We start from the raw sequence: 18263 nt of genomic DNA, 5'->3' as shown, positions 1-18263 counted from the left end.
ATGCACACCCAACCCCATCCGCTCCACTTCACCTCACCCAACACCATCCCACACCACTCAATTTCAATCCACCCCATCCCACACCGCCTCATCCCACACAACCCCATTTCACTCCACCCCACATCACAACACACTATGTACACCATTTCACCCTAACCCACCCAACCCACCCCATCCAACACAATCCCATTTCATTCCACTTCGCCCGACCCCACCCCATCCCATCCCCCCCACACACACCCTACTTCACTCAACTTCACCCCGACCCACTCCATCGAACCATACCCCACCCAAACCCATCTCACATTACCCCATTTCACTACACCTCACCCCACCTCACACCACACCATTCCACACCACCCCATTTCAGTCTTCCTACCCCGACCCCACTTCAAACCATTTTACTCCAATTTTATTTAAAGTTTTATTTCTGCATAAAAGGTAAGATAAAACTGCGATGTTGTATCGAATTTTAGTCGCTTAACATTGCAGTCACAACACTTGTCAGGTCCCTTTCAGTTAGAGCAAAACGACAATAAAAAAGTATATTGCATGATATTGCATCCAGCATGTTCTTTGATCTTATCTAGTTTGCATTTTCATCATCACCTTGATAATCCACAGATATAGAGGAAACCTTATTTTGTAGGGTCACCTTATTTATGAGTAGTAAGCAGTACATCGGATGACGTCACTCATGACCGTGGTGTTATGTATTAATGTACTACTGCGATCATAAGAATTAGACAAAAATACATCGATTTGACGCTCAAAAGGTGCGATTTTAGGGTGTGTAAGAAACAGATTACTGCACTCGTGGCTGTCAGATACCATTTATCTGACAACCCGTTGTTTCAAAGCATATCTAACCCGCTTTCGCGCGTTAGATACGTTTTGAAATAACTCACTGTAAGACAAATGGTATCTGACAGACACTCGTATGGTAATCTCTATAGGACAAGGATTATAAATTGTTGCACATACAGTATTATATATTTAATAGATATATGGACACAAGAGAGATGCAAATATCAAAGGTCATGTAGGGACTACTTTCAGTGTTTATTAACAAACATGGCGTCGTCCTTGTCATTCGGTGATCGAGTCAGAATATACCATCGGGAATCTGGAGAAATTACTTGGATAATTGCTATCATTATCAAAACAATAGTCTAATATACTGAAAATAAGTGTCTAACTGTGACGTGGTTAAGGTATTTTACAAGTTTTAGCTATTTTGGAGATTTTGCGAGGGAACTAGCCAAGCGGAATCAGTTTCCATATCTGCGCTTGTAGACGTCTGCGTCTTGGAACCTTTCCACAAATTAAAACAGTTGGATTTGGCCGAAATATGGTCGAATTGTTACCTTGTTTCGTTTTGTCGCGTATGTACAACAGACTGCACTTCGTAACGTTATGACAGGACAGGCCGACTGTCAACAACGTCTGACTGTGACCGTGACGTCTCACAGACTAGGGTTAGAGTAGCTTCCCTTTGATAAAGGGCGGTTACTCTATCGGACGGACCAATGAATAACGGGGAAAGGCAAGTAAAATCAATTTGTGTACCAGTAGGCAATATATGTAGTTACGCCAGTGTATAAGAAACAGGATTCAAATATCAGGCGAGTTTAGTGAATGATGACTCGTTGGAAAGCTTTCAAAATTCTAAGACTTTTAATACAAAAGCCAATACACCTATAAGGGGTCGTTAGGGAAATACAACCGTTTGAAAGTGTCCAAATTGACCTCAGAGGCTCCTGTTAGCCTGCTACCGTACGCGCATGCGCGACACCATGGTGGTTCTTTTAACATAGCTGGATAGCCAACACTTTCAATGTTTCCAAAAGATTTCAAGAGATTTGGTCACTGCAAAATGCTTCAACTGACATGCACATTCACGCCCAAAACGACCGTTGCCACGTTTCTCAAACACACAATGCCAAACTCACTTTCTTTCTCAGAGTCATGCATATGCTTCAAGTGGGGGCACAGGTGGCCCCGTTGTCTAAGGCGCCGCGATTCTTGGTGCAGAGTTGTGTCACTTCGGCACGCCAGAAACCTATGATTGTGGGTTCGAATCCCAGTTCACCCCAATTATGTTTCGAGGTTTGTCAGCACCATACCCGTGCTCGTGGGTTTCACCGAAGTGGTAAACGTCTAAGACCTGCATCACTTCGGGCTTTCCTCCCACATTAAGCTGACACGCCATGATATAACTTGGATACTGTTAAAAGCGGTGTTATATCCAACTCACTCACTCGCTCACATGCTTAAAGCTGTGAATTGGGGTAAATTTCCAGTATTAGCATGCCTGGCATGTGGATGTCAAGGCCGCTATAAATTATTAGTTACAGTTTGATTGATTTTTGCGGGAAACATTTTATTGTTTACATTCTTCTTCTTTTTTCGAAAATAACTATTGGAGGCATCTGTGTACAATTACTGTGGAAGGATGCGTTTCACATGCTTCATGCGTGTTCAGTAGGGGAACAAAATAATTAATGTTATTATTAATGAATAAAATGCATTATTTTGGTAATCTTACATTATTCCAATTCAAGGGGCGTTCTCCCCATGCATTTGTGTTCCACGGTCAAAGGGAAGCTACTCGTCCTGGTTTAATAGAGCAAGGGAAGCTACTCTTCCTGGTTTAATATTGCAAGGCACTGTATCAGTGTATTATTCAGGAATTGTTCTTCACATGCTCTGAACAAAGGGAAGCAACCCATGTTGCAGCTGAATTTAGTTGCTACATCCTCTTTTCATCCACACAACCACACCAGTAACACGTTTTTTAAATGGCGGAAACACTTACGTTAGAAGAAACATTTCTAATTCTCGTTTTTGTGCCGTTAGTTATCATTGTGGTGAACGTTATAGCTTTACCTATACTCATGGAAAAGTATTTCATACAATGGACAATTTTGTTTTGGGGATGGAATCAAGGTTTTCAGTAACAACTGCAGCTATGAGAGTGCGTTTCATGGAGACAGGGAAAATGGCGGCAGCAGCGTGGCGGCAGCAGCGTAGCCGAAGCAGAGGTCCCTGTTGTCCCAGAGTCTATCGACGATAACGCCTGTTACCACTACTCCTTCAGGAGGTGAGTTGGTGCAAATTGGTTTTTATCCCAATAGGCCTAATACATATAACCCTTTAGTTAACTCACAAATGTATCCTCCCGGAATTTGAAAATCATGTCCCTAAATCCCAGTATCATAACAATGCTCCTAGCATGGTTAGTAACCCAATTGCCCCTCATAATCCACAAGTCATTCCCATGTTTCAAAATGTTGACATGTTAAATATGCCACCACCTACAACAACAGAAAGTGTGTATGATCACCTGGATTGTAATGTTCCTGTCAGCATTAAAAAACAACAACAAAAACTATGGAATGGTGAGTACATCAATTTTCGCACTTTTGCTTAAACCAGACAGGGATATGATGGATTATATACAACTTCGGCAGTATTCATCAGTACAGATGGACAGCTGGAGTTTTAGGCCCAAGTCTCAAGGCAAAAGAATCAGAACATTTTTGATTGAACAACAGCTTACACAACTTACATGAGTATTTATGTCCAGCGCAGGATGGACATGGTACAAGGTTCACTCAAACACATGAATACTGTCCGTTTAGCAGCGTTTCGTCATACTGGTTTGGGATGGAGAACCTATGATGAACAATATTGTCTTCGCCAAGGGAAACTTGAATGTGGAATTGTGGATGTTGTTTGTACAGACACCTTACCATCAACAGTTCAGTTCTGGGTTTTTCTGGTATACAAAAACGACACATCAGCACATTTCAGGGCAAATTACGAGTCGACCGGCAATCAATACGTGTAACAACTTCAATCATAGCAAGTGTTTGAGACAAAAGTGCAAGTGGCGACACAGCTGTTCCGCATGTGGAAGCGATGTCCATCCAGCCTGCAGATGTGCATCAGCCAGCACTCCTTCCAGAGTTATACAAGCTCGGTCGAACACCAGTCAAGACACAGTTGATGGAACGAATGGCCTAGCATTTTCCGGATCAGGCTCAGTTTCTCGTTAATGGTTTCAAATATGGCTTCAAGCTAGGATATGATGATACAGTGGTAGGTTCTGACAAGAAATGGCAAGAAATCTCAAATTTGTTAAAAATAATCATCTTATGTCACATTTAAAAATCCAAAAAAGAGTTGGACTTGGGTATAATAGACTAAGCTCCTATACCATATTTTAAGGTTTCACGCTTGATTGGTCCCTAAGAGCGCTCCAGGAGATTATAGATTAAAACATCACCTGTCTTTCCAGAAGGTCAGAGCATAAAGGATTTTATTGATGAATCAACATGTGTGTGCGTGTGCCGGAGATAAGCTATCTCATTCGTTAGATGCTATAGATCATATTTTGACACGTTTAAAGGTTAGATTAAAGGAGATGCAGTCGTTACTTGGTTTACTTAATTTCCTGTGCAACGTAGTTCCATCAGACAGATGTTTCCTCCGACGAATTATTAATGCAACATGTGGTAGGAAGCCTCACAACCACATAAGATTGACAAAGAACATGAAGAGTGAATTAAGAGTTTGGCAGAGATTTTGAAGGAGTTCAATGTAGTTTCCATAATGAGATCTAAGTTTTCAAATGCTGATCTGGAGTTTTTATACTGACAATGCTTGTGGTCAAGGCAAAGTTTTTGGTATATATTTTGCCAGTCCATGGACCTGTGGAGCTTGGCCGAACCATTGGGTACAGCAGGGCTTTATGACTAATATTACCTTCCTTGAGTATATTCCCATCATAGTTGCAATTGTGATATGGGGTTCCGAGTTACTCGAAAGAAGGGTCACATTCCATCTGACAACCAGGCAGTAGTCGAGATTATTAACAAGATGACCTCGAGTTCAGATCCAGTGATGTCTTTGGTTAGGCACCTTGTCTTGTGTTGTTTAGAGTTGAATATCACAATTAGGGGCGAGTACATACAGGGGGAAAAGAATATTATTGCTGATGCACTTTCACACTTTCAGTTAGAGAAATTCTAACAGTTTGGAAGATTGTGGAAAGGGAAACAAACAGGGAAGTAACCCATGTTGCAGCTGAATTTAGTTGCTACATCCTCTTTTCATCCACACAACCACACCGGTAACACGTTTTTTCCCTCCCATCCCGCCCATTACTTCTCATTTCAAACGTATATATCTGTATAGCATTTCCTCCGTTGATAGTTAATCTAATTGCAAGTATTTGTATGTATCAGGAACATGTACTGTGGCTTGTTTTCCTTTACATTGTAATTGTGGCAAGTTTTGGACAATTCAGTATATGCGAGGCAAGAGGTGTCCTGGCATAAACATGCGTCGAACAAGTCACAGGGGTTTGTATGTGCACAACAGGTGAAGATCCTGGACTAGCATCCAGTCCTTGTTCTTTTCTGTATATAAACCTGTGGCCTTACATCGAACTCAAGTCTTTGTGTTTTTTCTTGCAATGGTGCAGCGTCTACTTCTGCTAAAGCATTATCCTAAAATAATGTATGGCGTGATGTTTTGTCGTCGATGAAACTCTATTACTTAACTTTATGTGGCCTTAAGTAGCGATTATGGTGTGGTTAAAACATCAGACAAGCTCATTTTAGACAAATGCTACTAATTGGTTTTCGAGAATTTGGCTTCAATGAATATGGTAGCCGTGTATAATATTATTCATTGAGAAACTCACTGGGCTGTGCTTATGTCTATAACAGACGGTGTAGCCGCAAAAAGCTGCAATACTGCTGATGCGGCTTTAAGCAATAGTTTTGGACCCGTGAAGATCCGGGATAGAATAGGTCTTCAGCAACCAATGTTTGCCCTAAGAAGCGACAAACGGGATCGGGTGGTCAGGCTCGCTGTCTTGGTTGATGCATGACATCGTATTCCAAATGCGTGGTTCGATGCTCATGATGTCAATCGCCGAATTGTCTGGTCCAGACTCGATTAATTACAGACCGCCGTCATATAGCTGGAATATTGCTGGGTGTGGCGTTAAACAACAATCAAAGAATATGAGTTGGAACGCAAAGATGTCTGTATTCACAAACGACCGTGATTTTTTTTTTTAAAAGGTATCAGCGGCAAGTAATCAATAAAAAACTAAACTCGCTCCCGTGTGAGACCAATTTTATGAAGCTCGTGAATAGGTCAGATATGATAACGATTCACTCGTTTAGAATAGTTGGTATTACAAGGGAGCTCGTTTTGTATTCTATATCTATGTCATTATGTCATTTATTTTCAAACCTTAAAACATTTGTAAACTTTGCACATTTTCTCCATGTTGATACATACATAGTAATCACAAATCAAAGAAATGGACTCTGTTTGGGGTTGAATATCACAATTAGGGGCGAGTACATACAGGGGGAAAAGAATGTTCTTGCTGATGCACTTTCACGCTCTTAGTTAGAGAAATTCTAACAGTTTGGAAGATTGTGGAAATGGAAACAAACAGGGAAGTAACCCATGTTGCAGCTGAATTTAGTTGCTACATCCTCTTTTCATCCACACAACCACACCAGTAACACGTTTTTTCCCTCCCATCCCGCCCTTTACTATGTCATTATGTCATTTATTTCCAAACCTTAATATGTGGAATGTAACGTGATAAAACATTTGTAAACTTTGCACATTTTCCCCATGTTAATACATACACAGTAATCACAAATCAAAGAAATGGACTCTGTCATTTTTATTGTGGACGTAGATATTTATATCAGTTCTAACACGCTTGACATTTTTCCCGCGTCATCGCCCGAGAGTGACCTGTGTGTCAACAGTGAAGGAAGTTACCTGTCCAGGTGAGTGTGTTGTCTCTCGTCTCTCTCTCTCTCTCTCTCTCTCTCTCTCTCTCTCTCTCTCTCTCTCTCTCTCTCTCTCTCTCTCTCTGTCCCTCTACACACAGGAAACTGTTTGATATTCAGGTCCAAACCTATATGTATACGTCAAGATACTACCAGGATGCTGAATGTTGTATCTGTCCCTATATTTTACAAGGTGTGGACATGATATTAGTGTTAGCTGACTGACACACATACCTCCTTTCGTTTGACAACGACGTCAGGCTTCACTCATACCATTCATGAAACACCTTAACTGTCAATAGTGTATAGAAATTATCGTGTCGGCGTGTATAATAGAGGTAGAGTTGTGCAGACATGTACTTGCTCACACTACACCGACAAGTTTCTTGTTTCGGATTTTTATTCTTGCTGTTTAACTCCACTTCACACCACCCCACCCCACCCTACCCCATCCCACCCAATCTCACATCACCCAATTTCACTACAGGTCAACCCACCCCACACCATTCCACACCAACAATTTCACTCCTCCTTCCCCACCCAAGACCAAACCATTTCACTCCAGCCCACCCCAACCAATTTCCCTCCATACACCCCATCCCACACCACCTCATTTCACTCCTCCTACCACACCCCACACCACACCATTCACTCCGCTCAACCCAACCCCATTTTACTCTTCCTACCCCACACCACACCACACCATTTCACTCAAAACCCACCCAACCCCACACCACACCACACCACACCACACCATTTCACTCCACTCCACCCCACCCCACCCCACCCAACCCCACCCCACCCCACCCTACACCACACCACTCCTCACCACACCGAACCACCCAACACCACACCACCCTACTTCACTCCAACCCACACCACCCCAACCCACACCACACCACCCCATTTTACTCCACCCCATCCCACCCCACACCACTGCACATCACACCACACCACACGAAACCACACCACACCACACCAAACCACCCAACACCACACCACACCACTTCACACCACACCACTTCACCCCACCCGACCCCACACCATCCCATTTCACTCCACCCAAGCCCATCCCACACAACAACAGACCATTTCACTCCAAGCCACCCCAAACGACAGCACCCCAGCCAACCCCACCCCACACCACACCACACCACACCACACCACACCACACCCGGCCCCATTTAACTCCACCCCATCCCACACCACACCACACCATACCACACCACACCACTTCACTCCACCCCACCCGACCCCATTTAACTCCACCCATCCCACACCACACCACACCATTTCACTCCACACCACACCACACCACACCATTTAACTCCACCCCACCCCTAACCACACCATTTCACTCAACCCCACCCCACACCATACCACACCACACCACACCACTTCCCCCCACACGACCCCATACCAGACTATTTCAAGCCACCCCACACCATCCCACAACACCCCACCCCATTTAACTCCACCCCACACCACACCATTTCACTCAACCCCACCCCACACCACTTCACCCCACACGACCCCATACCACACTATTTCAAGCCAACCCACACCATCCCACAACATCCCACCCCAGCCCACCCCGGCCCACCCCAACCCACCCAATCTCACTGGACTAGACTTACTTTTCATTTTCGGACAGGTAAACATGAATTACATGCAATTTCAATTGACAAGCACACAATAATATCAGCTCCAATTATAGTTAATCAGTCGACAGGAAAATTAGCTACAAGTGTAGTGGCTCAATAAACAGAAAAAACAAATACAGGTGTACTTTACCGGTAGGTCACAATTTTACCGTCAATTAGTAGGAATACTAAATACATGTGTAGTTGACCGGTAGACGGTGGATAAGTGGTCCGAGACTCAACCCGAGAGGTCAGTACGTCTATCATTTGCTTCAATTTGTGATTTGGGTACTATGAAACCCGTGCTCTTTTTCTCAGCAGATGAGTTTAATTTGGAATTTATTCAAAGTTTTATTTCTGCATAAACGGTAAGATAAAACGGCGCTGTTGTATCGGTTTTGGTCGATTGACATTGCAGTCACAACACTTGTCAGGTCCCTTTGAGTTAGAGCAAAACGGTCACGATATGGCTGCAATATTGCCGATGTGACTTTAAATATAAAACGACAATAAAACAGTCTATTGCATGATATTGCATCCAGCTTGTTCTTTGATCTTATCTCGTTTGCATTTTCATCATCGCCTTGATAATCCACATATGGCGGAAACCTTTTTGTGTAGGGTCACCTCATTAATGAGTAGTAAGCAGTACATCGGATGACGTCACTCATGACCGTGGTGTTATGTATTAATGCACTACTGTGCTCACGAGAATTAGACAAAAATGTATCAATTCGATGCTCAAAAGGTGCGATTTTAGGGTGTGAAAGAAACAGATTACTGCTTTCGCGCGTTAGATACGTTTTGAAATAACTCGTTGGAAGACAAATGGAATCTGACAGACACTCGTGTGGTAATCTCTATAGGACAAGGATTATAAATTGTTGCACATACAGTATTTAAAATTAACAGATATATGTACACAAGAGAGATGCAAATATCAAAGGTCGTGTAGGGACTACTTTCATTTTTATTAACAAACATGGCGTCGCCCTTGTCATTCGGCGGTAGAGTCAGAATTTACCATCGGGAATCTGGAGAAATTACTTGGATAATTGCCATCATTATCAAAAGAATAGTCTCATATACTGAAAATCAGTGTCTAACTGTGTCGTGGTTAAGGCATTTTACAAGTTTTGGCAACTTTGGAGATATAAATTGCAAACACTGCATCAGCTAATTGAGATCAGTTTCCACATCTGTGCTTGTAAAGCTCCATAAATTAAAACAGTTGGATTTGGCCGAAAAAATTGTCGAATGTTACCTTGTTTCGTTTTGTTGCTGTATGTACATATGACTGCACTACCTTCCCAGCTGCAGGTTTCCAAAGAGATTTGGTCACTACAAAGTGCTTCAAAAGGCCTGCACATTTACACCAAAAACGAACGTTGCCACGTTTCTCAAACACACAATGCCAAACTCTTATTCAGTGTCATGCAGATGCCTCAAGTTGTAAATTGGGTACATTTCCAGTATAAGCATGCCTGGCATTTTGATGTCGAAGCCGAAAGAAATTATTGGTTACAGTTTGATTGAATTATGCGGGAAGCATTCGATTTTTTCTCAAAATAACTATTCAAGGCATCTGTGTACAATTACTGTCGAAGGGTGCGATTAACTTGCATCATGCGTTTTCAGCAGGGCTACGTGTGTGGAGTTTTTCATGAAGTAAAGAAAGTAGGAACACACATACATGTATTTCTAATTCTATGAACTTGAAGGCAATAAAATAATGTAAGGCGGGATGTTTTGTCGTCAGGCGGGAGTGGATGTAAATCTATTGCTTAATTTTATAATGGCCAAAAGTAGCGATTATGGTGCTCATTTTAGCCAAATGCTACTAATTGGTTTGCGAGAATTTGGCTTCAATGAATATGGTAGCCGTGTATAATATTATTCATTGAGAAACTCACTTGGCTGTGCTTGTGTCTATAACCAGATGGTGTAGCCGCGAATAGCTGCAATACTGCTGATGCGGCTTTAAGCAATAGTTTTGGACCCGTGAAGATCCGGGATAGAATAGGTCTTCAGCAACCCATGCTTGCCGTAAGAAGCGACTAACAGGATCGGGTGGTCAGGATCGCTGACTTGGTTGATGCACGTCACCATATCCCTATTGTGTGGATCGATGCTCATGATGTCAATCGGCGAGTTGTCTGGTACAGGCACGATTATTTACAGACCGCCCTCATATGTTTTGGTTTTTTTGTGTTTTTTTTAAAAGAAAAAGATTTAAGCGGCAAGTAATACATAAAATACCAAACTCGCTCCCGGGTGAAACCAATTTTAGGAAACTCGTGAATAGGTCAGATATTATAACTATTCACTCGTTTAAAAGAATTGATATTACACGTTTAATATTCTATATTTATTTCACAATTTCCAAACCTTCCAAACCAAGAAATGGCCACTTCCATTATTATTGTGAACGTAAATATTTATATCAGTTCTAACACACTTGAGATTTTCCCCGCCTCATCGCCCGGGGGTGACCTGCGAGTCAACAGTGAAGGAAGTCGACAGTCCAGGTGGGTGTGTTGTCTCTCGTCTCTCTCACTGTCCCTCTACAACAACAAAAAATGGTTGATATTCAGGTCAAAACGTACATGTATATGTCAAGATGCTACCAGGATGCTGAAGGTTGTACCTGTACCTTTATTCTACAAGTTAAAGACATGATATTAGTGTCAACTGACTGACACACATACCTACTTTCGTTTTACAACGGGGTCGGGCTTCATTTATACAAGCCATGAAACGCCTATACTGTCAGTAGTGTATAGAAAACGCTCGGTCGTGTCGCCGTGTGTAATAGAGGTAGAGAACGTGCAGACATGTACTTGCTCACACCACACCGACAAGTTTGTTTGTTTGTTTTTGTGTTTTTCTGTTTTGCGTGTTGCTTAACGCCGCACACGGCAGTATTCCAGCTATAGGACGGCGGTCTGTTAATAATCGAGTCTGGGGTCTTTTTGTCACTTTGTTATTGTGTTTCTTTCTTGGTTTGTTGTTTAACGCCGCACTCAGCAATATTCCAGCGTTATGACGTGGTCTGTAAATAATCAAGTCTGGTCCAGACAATCCAGTGACTGACATCATGAGCATCGATCCACGCAATTGGGATACGATGACATGCATCAATCAAGTCAGCGATCCTGACCATCCCTATCCCCTCTTACTACAAGCATAGTCGCACACTTATATAACAACATGTGTGTGTGTGTGTGTGTGTGTGTGTGTGTGTGTGTGTGTGTGTGTGTGTGTGTGTGTGTGTGTGTGTGTGTGTGGAAAGTACAGTTGTAGTGAACTGGTAGGGTTGGGTTACTGCCTGTGTGCTATTATTGGCTTGTGTGTTGCAAAGATTGTCGTTCTTTATCTAGTAGTACATAAAGAGAGTTGAATCATTTTGTGTGGTGAGGTGAGCCGAGGTTAAACGTCGCGTTCAAGATGATTGCACTTATATAACGACGTGTGTGTGTGTGTGTATGTTTGTGTGTGTGTGTGTGTGTGTGTGTGTGTGTGTGTGTGTGTGTGTGTGTGTGTGTGTGTGTGTGTGTGTGTGCTTGTAAAAATGCCGATTTTAAAGTCCTTGCCAACTCAGAGACCATGCCGCAGTTTAACATGAATAACCCACTTGCAAACAGTACACTGACACCGAGCCGACTAATTAATTTGGTCCCTTAATGCCGAGCGCCAGGCAGGGTAATAACAAGTACCATCTCTTAACGTATCACGAGACCCGGAATAGAACCCCGAGCTTGACCCGACCGGGAATTGAACCACGCAGGCGGTACTAATATTAGGTTCTACATAGTGGAATATAGTGTATAAAATCCTGCGATGATGATGATTATTATTGTGATCACAAATGCATGCTGAAAGAATTAGTGCTGCTTTATCAGGAGTACATGTTTCTGGGCTTGTGTGCATGAATGGGTTCCTTCAGGTGAATAGGTGAATAGGTGCTCATTGGGCAGTAGATCAAGAATATGTAAAATATACTGCGTAAAATAGTGCGATGTTTGCTGTATTTGGATTTTGGTTGTTTGATTTTGAGGATATTTGTAGTATAACTTTAATGTAGTTGTTAAGTCGCCGAGTAACCATTGCACAACACCTGGATTCTTGGTTGTATGTTGTATCTATGCGCACTATGTGGGCTTGTGTGCATTAATGGGTTCCTTAAGGTGAATAGGTGTTTATTAAGCAGTAGATACAAAATATGTAAAATATGCCGCGTAAAATAGTCTGATGTTCGATGTATTTGGATTTTGGTTGTTATATTTATGAATATTTGTAGTGAGATTTTAATGTTCATGTTAAATCGTCGAGTTTGTAGTCAGGAGTAACCATTTCATAACACCTGTTAGTATACACACACTGTTCTATGGACGCATGATCATTATGTGGGTTTAATGTCACACTCGACACAGATCACTTTGGTTGTGTTCTACATTAAAACATTTGTCCTACGTGTCGTTGTCATCTTGCGAGCATATTGTGTAGATGAGTGGACTTCACACAGTGTATCGATGTTGAACCTGTGTCAAGAACCCAACGTCATTAGCGAACACTTTAACCACAAGACCACCTCACCATCCCAGTGTAGAAGACGTCTAAAAGGGATTATTTATATTGACCCGCCCCCACTAGTATATGACCCTTATTTTCTAATCACTGTTAAGGAGGACCTTTGGAAACTCAAATTTGAAACATATTCACACTGTTTACACACGCATGTTTACTCATTCATTTTTTACTCAATTTAAATTAACTAAAGCATTTATCAATCAAATTCATATTTGTTTTATATTTGTAAGCTTATAAAAAATACAATCTTAAAATCCCTTCCTGTTCGTTTTGAAAAATGATATGTATTTTAACTTGCCTTAATTATCTGTGAGTGAGATAGTTTGGTTTAACGCCACTTTTAACCGTATTCATATTATATCGCGGCGTGTCAGCTGAATGTGGGAGGAAAGCCCGAAGTGATGAGGTCTCAGACGTTACCACTTCAATGAAACCCACGAGCACAGCTATGGTGCTGGCAAACCTAGAAACATAATCGGAGCGAACAGGGATTCGACCCCACAATCATAGGTTTCTGTCGTGCCAAAGGGACGCAACTTTGCACAACGAATCGCGGCGCCTTAGACGATTGGGCCACCCGCGCCCCTAATTATGTGTGACATAGGATTGATATGAACATATGATTTGGGTTGACTGTGATAGGAGACATTTCATAAAAAAGTACATGTTTTAAGGCAACAGTTGTTTTTTTCATAAAAAAATAACAGTATCTGTAAATGACAGAGAAATGAGACTATTAGAGTGAGGAAGAAAAGCTCAACAGAACCCAAATAAAATGCTTGTCTGAGGCATCAACGCAGCGAATGACCACATGATTACAAGATTGTTCCTTGTATTGCACAGATGGTCTCAGAAAAACATGTAATTAGCCAATTCGATAAAAAATATACATATTAAGAGACACCCAGTTGGATGCTTCACAATACAAACGTCAAATGGATATGCATCTTACACACATACAATTGACATATCTATCTCAGTATTGTTTTGTGTCTTTCAGAATGGACACCTTCCCGAAGTGTTCCGTCTGTCATCAGGAGTTTACACTGAAAGGTCCAGTCCCCTACTTACTGCCCTGTCTACACGCTGTGTGTGAGACGTGTGTGACATATGCGGCTGGCGGTGTGATATCATGCTCCACGTGTCAGAGGGAGGTCAGCCTCACAGACACAAGTCTCCAGAAGGATGCAGTCAGACAGAAGGAAATATTCCACCTGACCGTCAAACATCGTCCCACAGAGCTCTTCTGTACACATGAAGATGATGGGAACCAGGCTGTGTGTTGGTGTCAGGAGTGTGAAGAGTTCCTCTGTGAATACTGCCAGAACATGCACAGCAGCTTCAAACTTTCCAGAAATCATGCTGTGCACAACTTTGGGGATATAACGCCGCAAAACCTTGAAATTGAAACGAATTGCAGTATTCACGAACGGTATCCACTTGATTTATTTGACAAAAGCTGCAACACGTGTATCTGTTCCCAATGTAGGAGAGGAGAGCATGCGGATCACGAGGTTGGTTACCTGGATGAAGCTGCTGAAGTTACACAGCGGATTGAACAACACGGGAAAGATCTGTCAGCGTTACTGTCTCGTCAGCAAACACACCTTCAGAGTATCAGACAACATACACAGTTGACGAACAGGACACAGGACACATTGAGGAAGACAATAGAACATACTTTCCGGTCTTTGAGATCACAACTTGACCAAAGGAAGAATGAACTCCTGATTGATCTTGAGGGTCAGACGAGGGAAACCAAGGCAAATCTACATGCTCTTGAAACCTCATGTGAAGAGCATCATGCAAGATGCACCGACATTTCAGGTTACATCCGAAAATGTCTTCTCTATGCTTCAAAGTCGGTTCTCCTGCAGCTGGAGACCACTGTTGAGGGGATGACTCGGACCTGCCTAGAAACTGCTTCACCTGAAACACATGATGTACCTGAAGCTGTCTTCAACACCAATGGCTTGTCCAAACTGAAATCAGATATGTCTGGATTTGGTAACATCACTACCTTGAAAGAAGATTCAGAAGAGGGCACACCTCAGGGTATGCATCTTAAAACAGTTATTGTGCTTTATTAATGTGTTTCATGTGTTTCATGGTGTGTTTTTTTAATTGACGCATTGTTCTGTCACTCTGTATTCACAATTTGCTTCTACAATTACAGATAAGCAAACACAAACTGATGATGACTATTTGGCGGACCTGGAACAGAAACACGAAATGGTATGTCTAATTATAAAGGGACACACGTAGGCATAGGCCCTCAGTCATTTGTTCATCCCATCAATCGTTTTATATTTGATTCATATTGCCTGAATATCTAAGAAATCAAACAACATGAAATTGGTTTGTTTATCATTTTGTCACACTCACTGAGAAGAGAATGGTGAGATTATATAGTTGTTGTCAGACAGAGAAGGGATTGGTTTAAATACTACTTACGTGTGCAACCCGTAGAGACATCTACCCCCTATTAAACTGTTGCTTGTCTTGTCCAGACTTGATATTGTTGAAGTTCCTGTCACAAGTTGAAGGAGTTAACAACGTCAACACAACTATTTGCATATATCCTCACTATAAATAATAAGATCGTATTTGGGTTATATCTATTTCATGAGCAGCTATTCCCTTTTCTTATTTGTAGATGCTAGCTGAGAAAGACAAAACCTGCCAGGTCGCCTCAGAAACTATTGATCGTCTACAAACCCTGATTGGTATGTATCCTGGTACTGATCTTGTTTTCACTTCCTGATTGTGGTCTGTTCCTGGTAATGGTTCTGTTTTCACTTCCTGTCTGTGGTCTGTTCCTGGTACTGGTCCTGTCTTCACTTCCTGTCTGTAGTCTGTTGCTGGTAATGGTCCTGTTTTCACTTCCTGTCTGTGGTCTGTTCCAAGTAATAGTCCTGTTTCAACATCCTGTTTGTGGTCTGTACCTGGTACTGGTCCTGTTTTCACTTCCCGTTTGTGGTATGTTCCTACCAATAGTTCTGCTTTCACTTCCTGTTTGTGGTCTGTTCCTGGTAGTGGTCCTGTTTTCACTTCCCGTTTGTGGTATATTCCTACCAATAGTTCTGCTTTCACTTCCTGTCTGTGGTCTGTTCCTGATACTTGTCCTGTTTCAACATCCTGTTTGTGGTCTGTACCTGGTACTGGTCCTGTTTTTACTTCAAATCTATGGTCTGTTCCTGGTAATGGTCCTGTTTTCACTTCCCGTTTGTGGTATGTTCCTACCAATAGTCCTGTTTTCACTTCCTGTCTGTGGTCTGTTCCTGATACTGGTCCTGTTTCAACATCCTGTTTGTGGTCTGTTCCTGGTAGTGATCCTGTTTTCACCTCCCGTTGGTGGTATGTTCCTACCAATAGTTCTGCTTTCACTTCCTGTCTGTGGTCTGTTCCTGGTAATGGTCCTGTTTTCACTCCCCGTTTGAGGTCTGTTCCTGCCAACAGTTCTGCTTTCACTTCCTGTCTGTGGTCTGTTCCTGGTAATGGTCTTGTTTTCATTTCATGTCTGTGGTCTGTTCCTGGTAATGGTCATGTTATAACTTCCTATCTGTGGTCTGTTCCTGGTAATGGTCCTGTTTTCACTTCCCGTTTGTGGTATGTTCCTACCAATAGTCCTGTTTTCACTTCAGTTTGTGGTCTGTTCCTGATACTGGTCCTGTTTCAACATCCTGTTTGTGGTCTGTTCCTGGTAGTGGTCCTGTTTTCACCTCCCGTTGGTGGTATGTTCCTACCAATAGTTCTGCTTTCACTTCCTGTCTGTGGTCTGTTCCTGGTAATGGTCCTGTTTTCACTTCCCAATTGAGGTCTGTTCCTGCCAACAGTTCTGCTTTCACTTCCTGTCTGTGGTCTGTTCCTGGTAATGGTCCTGTTTTCACTTCCTTTTTTTTGGTCTGTTCCTGGAAATGGTCCTGTTATCACTTCTGTTTGTGTTCTCTTCCGGGTACTGGTCTTGTTTTCACTTCCTGTTTGTGGTCTGTTCCTGGTAATGGTTCTTTTTTCATGTCCTGTTTGTGGTATGTTCCTGATTTTTGTCTTCTTTTTTCTTCCTGTCTGTGGTCTGTTCCTGGTAATGGTTCTGTTTTCATTTCCTGTCTGTGGTCTGTTCCTGGTAATGGTCCTGTTCTCACTTCTTGCCTGTGATCTGTTCTTAGTAATGGTTCTGTTTTCACTTCCTGTCTTGGGTCTGTTCCTGGTACTGGTCCTGGTACTGGTCCTGTTTTCACTTCCTGTCTATGGACTGTTCCTGGTAGTGGTATTTTTTTTTCACTTCCTGTTTGCGGTCTGTTCCTGGTACTATCATTTTCTTCACTTCCTGTTTGCAGTCTGTTACTGATACTGTTTTTGTTTTCACTTCTTGTTTGTGGTCTGTTCCTGGTACTGGTCCTGTTTTCATTTCAAATCTATGGTCTGTCCCCTGTACTGGTCTTGTTTTCACTTCCTGTTTGTGGTCTGTTCCTGGTAATGGTCCTGCTTTCACTTCCTGTCTGTGCTGTTCCTAGTAATCGTTCTGTTTTCACTTCCTGTCTGTGGTCTGTTCCTGATACTGTTCTTGTTTTCACTTCATGTGTGTGGTCTCTTCCAGGTACTGGTCTTGTTTCCTCTTCCTGTCTGTGGTCTGTTCCTGGTACTGGTATTTTTTTCACTTCCTGTTTGCAGTCTGTACCTGATACTGTTCTTGTTTTCACTTCCTGTGTGTAGTCTGTTCCTGGTACTGGTCTTGTTTTCACTTCCTGTCTGTGGTCTGTTCCTTGTACTGGTCCTGTTTCCACATCCTGTCTGTGGTCTGTTCCTGGTACTGGTCTGGTTTTCACTTCCTGTCTGTGGTCTGTTCCTGGTATATGGTTCTGTTTTCATTTCCTGTCTGTGGTCTGTTGCTGGAAATGGTCCTGTTTTCACTTCCTGCTTGTGGTCTGTTCCTGGTAAAAGTCCTGTTTTCACTTCCTGTCTCTGGTCTGTTCCTGGTAATGGTCCTGTTTTCACTTCCTTTATTTGGTCCGTTCCTGGTATTGGTCCTGTTTTCACTTCCTGTGTATGGTCTGTTCCTGGTACTGGTATTTTATTTCACTTCCTGTTTGCGGTCTGTTCCTGGTACTGATATTTTTTTCACTTCCTGTTTGCGGTCTGTTCCTGATATTGTTTTTGTTTTCACTTCTTGTCTGTGGTCTGTTCCTGGTACTGGTCC

The 18263-nt window shown here is 42.3% G+C and overlaps 1 protein-coding gene across 1 annotated transcript in view; it reads left to right on the top strand.

Annotated features, from left to right (window-relative positions):
• LOC124123815 (transcription intermediary factor 1-alpha-like) overlaps positions 1-18263 on the top strand; it is an 80923-nt gene that overhangs the window by 33502 nt on the left and 29158 nt on the right. The window contains exon 3 of the mRNA XM_048396569.1: positions 15243-15301. Within this exon, the coding sequence (XP_048252526.1) occupies positions 15243-15301 (59 nt within the window). The remainder of the gene's footprint in view (positions 1-15242; positions 15302-18263) is intronic.

Source organism: Haliotis rufescens, unplaced genomic scaffold (assembly GCF_023055435.1).
Source record: "Haliotis rufescens isolate VD_foot unplaced genomic scaffold, xgHalRufe1.0.p SCAF_152, whole genome shotgun sequence".
Taxonomy (NCBI): Eukaryota; Metazoa; Mollusca; class Gastropoda; order Lepetellida; family Haliotidae; genus Haliotis; species Haliotis rufescens.
This window is presented reverse-complemented; position numbering and strand designations above follow the sequence as displayed.